The sequence below is a fragment of the Pongo abelii genome, chromosome 19 (genome assembly GCF_028885655.2).
Source record: "Pongo abelii isolate AG06213 chromosome 19, NHGRI_mPonAbe1-v2.0_pri, whole genome shotgun sequence".
Classification (NCBI taxonomy): Eukaryota; Metazoa; Chordata; class Mammalia; order Primates; family Hominidae; genus Pongo; species Pongo abelii.
The window spans coordinates 70,973,905-70,983,516 of NC_072004.2; the positions used below are offsets into that span (position 1 = coordinate 70,973,905).

A 9,612-nucleotide genomic window follows, 5' to 3' on the forward strand; every position below is an offset into this window, starting at 1 on the left:
TGCTTATAACAAAGCACATGTTATAAGCTTCATGTTCCTTGTGGTTCTGTCAGCAAACTAGCTTCATCATGTCCCCTCTCTGGAAGTCCAAGCTTTGTATACAGGGTACCTCTGGGCTTGTCCTTTACCTGCTATTTAAGTGCTAACTTTTAAAAAAGTGGTTGAACTATTAACATTTGCTTCTTTCCTGCCTTATCATTTCATATTGACATTGATATTACAAATGAGTACCTTGTTTTCAGAAGGGCTTGATCAATATTTTCTGTTACCCAAGTGTCATATCTCAGCCACTGAAAAGTTTTTAAAGTGGTTTATTACTTGTAGTATTTTGTTCTTTGAGGAGGTTGTGTGGATAATATTACTTGAGCTTCGTTTTGGGTGATTTATATTCACCAGTTTGTCTCTTCTTGGGTGAACACTGTCTAATTCCATGAAGTCGTCAAGCCAGTTTAGGCCACTTTCCTTAGAGCCTCAAATACTTTAGCCGTTTCCTCTGAGCTGCCTGCTGTGAACCTTGTTTCTTGTTTCTAATCTCTGTGAGGATGGATGCCACTTCGACCATTCTCATCATTCTTGTGTATACCTCCCTGAGGTCGGAAAGAAAAACCACCCTGTGAATCTCTGGATCAAAAGTCAACTGGTGAAAACCCATGTGCGAGGCCAAGCGCGGTGGCTCACGCCCGTAATCTCAGCACTTCGGGAGGCTGAGGGCGGATCACCAGGTCAGGAGATTGAGACCAGCCTGGCCAACATGGTGAAACCCCGTCTCTACTAAAAATACAAAAATTAGCTGGGCGTAGTGGCGCGTGCCTGTAATCCCAGCTACTCAGGAGTCTGAGGCAGGAGAATCGCTTGAACCTGGGAGGTGGAGGCGAGATCGCCCTGCTGCACTCCAGCCTGGGTGACAAGAGAGAGACTCTGTCTCAAAAAAAAAAAAAAAAAAAAGAAAGCCCATGTGCATGTGGGCATGAGCTCTCCCTTCTTACAGTAAATCCACTCTCAGAAAAAAGAAACGTGTTCCTCTCATTCAAAAGTTGAGGCTGAATGCAGTCACTCATGCCTATAACCTCAGCATTTTGGAAGGCCGAGGTGGGAGGATCGCTTGAGCCAGGAGTTTGAGACCAGCCTGGGCAACATAGTGAAACTCCATCTCTACAAAAAATAAACAAAATTAACTGGGCATGGTTGCCTGCAGCTACTCAGGAGGCTGAGGTGGGAGGATTGCTTGAGCCCAGGAAGTTGAGGCTGCAGGTGAATCGAGATGGCACCACTACACTCCAGCCTGGGCAACAGAGCGAGACCCTGTAACAAAACAAAACAAAACAAAAAAATTTCCTGGAGAGCTGAACTTTTGGGTCTCACAATAAACATATTCCTATTGTAGAGTTTTAAAATAATTTTAAGGCAAGTAATAATGTATGAACACCGTGTCCTTAACTTTTTATTCAGCACTGTGAATACATTTTATGATCCAAAATGGTTCCATAGTTTCAGTTTTCAAAATTGAACATGCCCTTAACAACACATTCTGTTGTGTCTCAGTGTTCTGGTGTCTATGATTGGGCCTTTTCTATATTTGTAAACAGTCATTCAGTATGAATGCAGCATCTTAACGCATGACAAGGAAGAACAGATGAGGGTTTTCACCTCGAAATGACTTTCAGAGTAGCCTTACACTTTTGCCTTGACATGAAAATAGTACTAGCCATGAACGTAGGTCTCAGGTGGCCAAAATCCACAGCTAGAAGGTTAGACTTGAGAAGACCCACAGAGAGAGGCTTCGCTGATGTGGCCGGGATGGCTTAGGTTCTGCAGGCTGCTTACGGCAGATTTCCATTTCTGCTCTTGAGCTATGAATCCAGGTTGGATAAGCTGGTTCATACTTTTAGTATTTCAGCAGAGAAGAAGCATTCAGGGTTTTATTTATTGTAATGATTTGATGGTGGAAAACAGCTTTGACTTAAGCAACTTAACATTGCTCTTTTTCTTTGAGTAGTGGTTTAATGTTTATTCTGTGGTTAGCTATTAACCTTATTCTGTAGTTAGCTATTTAAGCAGAAGTCATAATGTACCCAGAGGTTCATTTTAAGTTTTATTCAATGTGCCCGGAAGATGAAAAACTACATGTTTTGATGATAGGTTTGATATGCTCACTCAATTCTTAATTGATTTTATATTGGAAGATACATGTTCAGATTTGTCCTTTTATAACTTTACATTTGGCTTTTTATGCCACGTCCCATGTTCTTTCCTTGAGGACTGGCTTGTAGAGTTTATTCTCTAATTTGTGATATGGGCATATTAAATTCCTTGATTGAGAAAGCCCTTAGCCAGCCTGGGTTGGTGCTATGCCTGGTTCTTCCTGGGGCCTGTACCATCTCCTACCCAATCTTAACAGGTTTCATCATCCCAAACAAGACAAGACAAAGCCATGTGGCCTCAGGGATACTGTAGAAATGAAAGAATAGGGCTATGACCACCAACGGGGTGAAAGATCTTAGCAGTGGAGACTGGCGAAAAGAAACACCAGCTTGGCAAAGTGGCAAGTTTTGGCTAAAGATGTGGCTAGATTTGGCAGGGGAACAAGTGCCTGAGGATCTCTTCTCTTTGGGGCTTTCAAGGTTTCAGGAAATCAGATGCCATATCACATAGCCAGTCTTATTTCCCAAGACTCTTTATTTGGCCCCTGTCCTAAATATCCTGTAAACACACATGTCTGATTCCTATGTCACTTCTGATGCATATTGTGAAATCAAGTCTTTACTACTAACAGCTTTTTATTGCTTGCTGTCTTCTTTGTGTTTTAGCTTTTCTTCTCTGCTGAAATGTGAGCTTTTTGAAGTAGGAGGGAGATTTTGAGTTCCTTTTTCATCTTATAAAATATCGAGTTCAGTGATGGACATATATAAACTAGACATTAATTATAAGTTGATTATTAAAATAATCGCATCCTTCTTTGTGGGCTAAGCTGTTGACACTGTAGTCTAATTTCAGCTATTGTGCCACTGAGTTCTTGTGCGATGCCATTAAAAATGCCCACATTAAAAAAATGACTATAATCTGAATTGTATAAAGAAGGTAATGTGATACCCTGCCTTGTTTTAACCTGATTGTCTCTCTTAGCTGAGAGAGCCGGACAGACTCCATTTTTGTTTCTTCACTTGCAGCTCCCCTCCCTTAAAGGCATAAGTAGTGCAAGCTGACTCCGAGCACATCCAGGAATGCACTTACTGATAAGATATCGAGGCAAGCTAAATCAGCAGTTCCTGGGGACGCGCTTGGGGGATGGCACCCAAAGCCCCTGCATTATCTCTTTGTGATAGTTTGAGCCCCTGCACCTGGAACTGTTTACTTTTCTGTAACTGTTTCTGTAACCAATTAATCTTTCTTAATTGGTTTGCCTGTTCTGCTTCTGTAAAAATTGCTTCAGCTAAACTCCCTGTCCCCTATTTAGACCATGGTATAAAAAGAAATCTAGCCCCTTCTTCGGGGCCGAGAGAATTTTGAGCTCTAGCCGTCTCATTCGCCGGCAATAAAAGGACTCCTGAATTAGTCTCAGAGTGTGGCGTTTCGCTAACCGCTCGGTTACAACGGTAAGATATAAACAATGAACTGACGTTAGTAATATAGTCATGCAGCTAGATCATAATTGATAGCTTCCTTCCTAGATAAAATACTTTTTAAAAAATAAGTAATAATTAACTTGCAAAAGTAAATTTATTGAAGCATAGAAACAATTAGAGCAAAGTTGTTAATTCAGCTATTTCAGGAGCATTCTAATGAAGAAATAAGTTGCAGAAAAATTGGCTAGTCATCCATTTCTGGACTGAAGCTTTTCCTGAAATTATCCAGAAAGATGCTTAGATTGATGCCATTTCTTCGCTTGTGTCCTTCTTGATTTTTTTTTCTTTGAAAGACACTCTTGTTGATCTGGAAGTTCCTTATTTAACTTTCACCTCAGAAATACTGCTGACTTGAGACGAGACAACCTTGCCATCCACCAACTCCTCTATGATGGTCTTAGTCACTCTAGTCTTGCTTGAATCTGAAAATCATGGGATTGCAATGTCAGTCTGGAAACTATCACAGAAACACAGAGCAAGAGAAATTCAATTATATGCATTCAACGTGTTCTCTCTGGGTAAGATTATGTAAACAATAGCAGACCCTTTTAGTATGACAAGCAAAGTATGCCTTTACTTTTAAATTACAGAACTATTATCAACATTAAAAAAAGTCTACCTCGTCCTTGACCAGAACAGCTTCCAGATCTTGAGTCACCAGATACCAGATCTCTGGATCCCATGTTTGTGGATCCTGAGTTTCTACCACCAAATTCTGCAAAACTAGAACCACTGGAGAAAACAAAGAATTATGTTTACCTTTGCAGTTTGCAAAGGCAAGAGAAACCCTCCGCCCCGGGGATTCTTCATGATGAAGCTTTGGATGTGTTTATGTTTTAATTGGATTGTGTCTGTTGCTTTTTCGTTCAGCCTTGCACTGCTGGGCTCAAGTGATCCTCCTGTCTCAGCCTCCCCGGTATCTGGGATTATAGGTGTGCGCCACCATGCCCAGCTAATTTTTTTTTTTTTTTTTTTGAGACAAGGTCTCGCTCTGTCACCCAGGCTGGAGTACAGTGGCATGATTACAGCTCACTGCAGCCTCAACCTCCTGGGCTCAAGTGATCCTCCCGCCTCAGTCCCCTGAGTAGCTGGGACTACATGTGTGTGCCACCACGCCTGGCTAATTTTTGTATTTTTAGTAGAGACAGGATTTCACCATGTTGGCCAGGCTGGTCTCGAACTCCTGACCTCACGTGATCTGCCTGTCTTGGCCTCCCAAAGTGCTGGGATTACAGGCATGAGCCACTGTGCCCAGCCTCCAGCTAATTTTTTAAAAATTATTTTTTGAAGAGGAAGGGGTTTTGCTATGTTGCCCAAGCTGGTCTTGAACTCCTGGGCTCACGTGATTCTCCCACCTCAGCCTCCCAAAGTGCTTGGATTACAGGCCTGAGCCACTGCACCCAGCCTGTGTCTGTTACTTTATTACTCTCTATGTATACAAGTCTAACCCCTGAGTCCCATTTTGGTTTTATAAAATAAATTCACTAAGGTATGCATTTTAGTTTGTTCATGACTTTGGTTTACCCTCCCTCTCCATCGAGCAGGCGGCGATAGGTCTCGATCTCCACCTCCAGACGTGTCTTGATGTCCAGCAATTGCTCGTACTCTGTGTTCTGGCATTTAGTCTCACCCCGGATCTGGCAGATCTCCTCCTCCAGGGCACTGATCTGCGTTTGAATTTCTGACAGCTGAGCCACGTAGCCAGCTTCTGTGTCAGCCAGGGTTCCCTCCAGGGAGCTTTTCTAAGAGAAAAAGCAAATAAAAAATTCATGATGAAAATAAATCATTGGATGATTTTTTTAAAATGCAGTTTTATGTGGCACTAGAAGTGCACCTTCACCATATAACCTATATTGTTATATCATTGCTTCTTTAATTTTGGTTGGCACTTCTTTTTAAACTAAATATTTTATGCAAAATAGAGTACATTATCTTTAACTTTTAATGCTTTCTATAATCATAATGCAGTTCTCCTTAACACTGCCTTTTTTATGTGCCTAGTGAACCTCTTGGCAAAGAAAGAAAACTGCATTTGCTTAACTCCCTGTTGGAAAATGTGAAAAGCTATTTGCACATACCATGGCCAGTTGGGACTGAAGCTCAATTTCCAGGGCTTGCAGGGTACGTTTCAGTTCTGTTATCTCATTCTTGGCAGAACTGGCTGCCCCAGCGTCAGTGGAGATTTGTGCTTGTAGTGATGCGCTCTAAATACAAACATAATGCAGCTGTTGTAGGCTGATGAAAGGAGCAGAAGCGGCTTGTGTGTGGCTACTGGCTTAGGTGCTCAGCAGAGAGGATCTACCTGCTTGTTGAACTGCTCCTCAGCCTCTCGGCGGTTTTGCTCAGCCAGCTCCTCGTACTGCGCCCTCATATCATTCAGTAATTTGGTCAGGTCAGTCCCTGGGGCAGCATTCATTTCTACAGTCACCTCCCCTCCAGAGATTCCTTGCATATTCTTCATTTCCTAGCATGAAGGAAAAAAGACTATAGTGATGCAAACAGAAAAGTGATGACTTCCGAAAATGTGCCTAGACAACAACAATTTGAAAGTAGGACACTGAAAGGAAAAAAAAAAAAATCAAATCTAGGTATAATTTACTCATGATTATTTTTGTTTCCTGGTCATAGTATGTGGGAAATTCACTTAGATAAAATTGAGTTTATTTTACCTTTTTTTTATTTTTATTTTTTGAGATGGAGTCTCACTCTGCCGCCCAGGCTGGAGTGCAGTGGCTTGATCTCGGCTCACTGCAACCACCGCCTCCTCAGTTCAAGCGATTCTCCTGCCTCAGCCTCCTGAGTAGCTGGGATTACAGGCGCAACAGGCATGCGCCATCACGCCCCGTTAATTTTCGTATTTTTAGTAGAGAGGGGGTTTCACCATGTTGGTCAGGCTGGTCTCGAAATCCTGACCTCGTGATCTGCCTGCCTTGGCCTCCCAAAGTGCTGAGATTACAGGCATCAGCCACCGTGCCTGGCCTATTTTACTTTTTTAGAGACACAGTATCTCTCTGTTGCTCAGGCTGGAATCTAGTGGCATGATCATAGCTCACTGTGGCCTCCAACTCCTGGGCTCAGGGTGTCCCCCTGCCTCGGCCTCTGGAGTAGCTGAGACTACAGGCATGAGCCACTGCGCCCAACCAATTTTATTTGTATAGAATGCATGTGGGGAGAAATACGTTAGCTAGAGTTATTCATTTATGTAGAACGTGTTCCTACCTCCTCGTGGTTCTCCTTCAGGTAGGCTAGCTCCTCGGTGAAACTCTCGATCTGCATCTCCAGGTCAGAGCGGGTCATAGTCAGGTCATCCAGGACTTTCCTCAGGCCATTGATGTCAGCCTCCACGCTCTGCCGGAGACACAGCTCGTTCTCATACCTGGAAGTGCAGCAGTAAGGCAAAAAACACTGTGAGCTCACCTGGCCGTGTTTCAAAGGGTACCTTCCATTCTTACGTATTGAAAAAGTTCTCATCTGTGGGCATTTTAATAAATAAAGGTTATTAAGTTTTCTCTTGGGAAATTTTTCCTTGTAAAGAAAAATACCAGTGTAATGTTAGTTCTAATCATGTCTAACATTTTTAATAATAAAATTCTCATTCTAAATTTGCCTCTTTCTTTTTTCTTTTGCAGCTGTTGTAGGCTGATGAAAGGAGCAGAAGCAGCTTGTGTGTGGCTACTGGCTTAGGTGCTCAGCAGAGAGGATCTACCTGCCCCAGCATCAGTGGAGATTTGTCTAATGGTCTAAAGTTTACCCTTGAGATGTTTGTAAATTTAGGTCATGATCCTCTAGTGTGTATATATATATATTTATAAAATGGAATAAAATTTATTTTTTTCCCATAACACTTGTTTTCAAGTCTTTATGTTTCTTACTTCAGTCTGAAGTCATCAGCAGCCAATCTGGCATTGTCAATCTGCAAAATGATCCCAGCATTTTCAACAGTGGCAGCAATGATCTAAAAAAGATGTTAATAGTGAGTGCATCACGAATGATTTTTACCTTGTGTCTGCATGCCTACCTGTAAGGGTAGATGTTGCCAGTGTTATTAGTTCTTTTTTGTGTGTGTGTTTAGAGACAGAGTCTTCCTCTGTCAGCGAGGCTGGAGTGTAGTGGCGAGATCTCAGCTCACTGCAACCTCCTCCGCCTCCCAGGTTCAAGCGATTCTTACGCCTCAGCCTCCTGAGTAGCTGGGATTACAGGCGAGTGCCACTATGCCCTGCTAATTTTTTTTGTGTGTGTGTTTTTAGTAGACACAAGGTTTCATCATGTTGGCCAGGCTAATCTCAAATTCCTGACCTCAAGTGATTTGCCCGCCTCAGCCTCCCAAAGTGCTGGGATTACAGGTGTGAGCCACCGTGCCCGGCCTGTGCTATTAGCTTTTAAAGGTGACTTGCTTTGCAAACTTACTTCGTAATGACACCTGTATATCTGGGGCTGGTATATTTAGGACTACATCTTTCTGCAAAAAGATAACAGTTTGCACATTTATTGGACTAGGCACAGGAACCTGTTTTACAGGACATAGCCCTCTGCATATTTCTGCTACTTTGTTAGATCATTATCTCATGAGCTTTTTCAGAAAATAGTGTAAAAATTGTATTTCACTTCCAAAAAAGTCTTTCAAAATATATTTCCCATACAAAAGTGGCTAAACATTTTAGATTCTACTACATTCTTATGTAATGTTTGCACCAGATTTTCTAGGAAGAAAAATAATCCTACAGAATATTTAAATCTTGTAAGACAATAAAATGTGTCAGTCTGTCAGAATTAATCATAAATAATTAGATTAAACTAATGTTGACTCACTGCCATCATTCTTATATATAAATGATAACCAGCTGCCTGGTATTGTATAAGTTTTACTCTTATGTAGAAATACTGAAACTGAGATGGAAACAGAAAATTAATGTGATTGGACGTCACATAAGGTACTATAATAATTAAGACACATCAGGTCCCACTTTGCATGTGTAACAAGCAAATATGTTTTCAAATAATTTCTTAAAATTTTCATTATAGTACATGATCTGAAAAGAAGTGAAAGATCCACAAATAATAGAAACTCAGGCACAGATAGTCTCACCTGGTTTCTGAGATCTTCAATTATTGAATAGTATTTGCTATAATCTCTTCCCGATCCACCGTCTCCAGACCCAGGCCCATATTTGTCATACCACTCCTTGATTTTGTTCTCCAGATCAGTATTAGCCTCCTCCAGGGCTCTGACCTTGTCTAGGTAATTGGCCAAGCGGTCATTGAGGTTCTGCATGGTTTGCTTTTCCCCTCCAGAGAAAAGCCCCCCATCGCCAACACCACCTCCCATACCACCACCATAGCTGTAGAAGCCTCCACTAGCACCACTGCTGAATCCAGAACTCCCACAGAATCCAGAACCCCTGCCAAATCCAGAGACCCCGCCAAAGCTAGAACCCCCACCAAATCCTGCCCCAGAGCCTGAAGCTCCCCCAAAACCACCCCCTACTGAGCAGCTACCAAAGCCCCCTCCCAAGCTGCCCCCAAAAGCACCGCTAGACCCCCTGGCTCCTCCTGGGAAGCCCTGGGCCGAGCTGCCCCCCAGACCACATCTGCTTCCACTGCTGAAGCTGCTTCCACCAGCAGACACCCTGGCTGAGCTTCTGCCTCCAGCTCTTGAGGAGGAGATGCGAGACGAGCAAGACATGGTGCTCCTGCAAACGTGAGCTTGTCCAGGCGAATAGGAGAGGTGATGACGAAGTGTGTATTCAAGGCTGTCTTTTTGGCCTTTATATACACACTTTGAGGGTGTTCCTTTTCTCTGTCACTTCTTAATCCCTGTTACAGTTTTGGTAATCCGTAATTGGATAATTTCTTTTTCTTGAACACTTCTCTGAAGCTAGGTCAGAGCCCTGGGGCATTTACTATATCAATAAAAAAAATAATAAAGTGGAGCAAAACAAAAAATTTTCAGAATTACAGTTTTAATCTTTCAGAGGTTTTGATGACTGGT

General features: G+C 42.4%; 1 protein-coding gene across 1 annotated transcript; it reads right to left on the bottom strand.

Moving 5' to 3' along the window:
* Positions 1-3,698: 3,698 nt before the first annotated feature.
* On the bottom strand, positions 3,699-9,365 carry LOC100431591 (keratin, type I cytoskeletal 24). The gene is made up of 8 exons (XM_009251811.4): positions 8,710-9,365; positions 7,496-7,578; positions 6,843-6,999; positions 5,926-6,087; positions 5,702-5,827; positions 5,148-5,365; positions 4,243-4,355; positions 3,699-4,045 (listed from the first exon to the last, which is right to left on the bottom strand). Exons 1-8 carry the CDS (start codon positions 9,304-9,306, stop codon positions 3,942-3,944), a joined length of 1,560 nt encoding a protein of 519 aa, XP_009250086.4. The 5' UTR covers positions 9,307-9,365; the 3' UTR covers positions 3,699-3,941.
* Between the last annotated feature and the right edge of the window lie 247 nt (positions 9,366-9,612).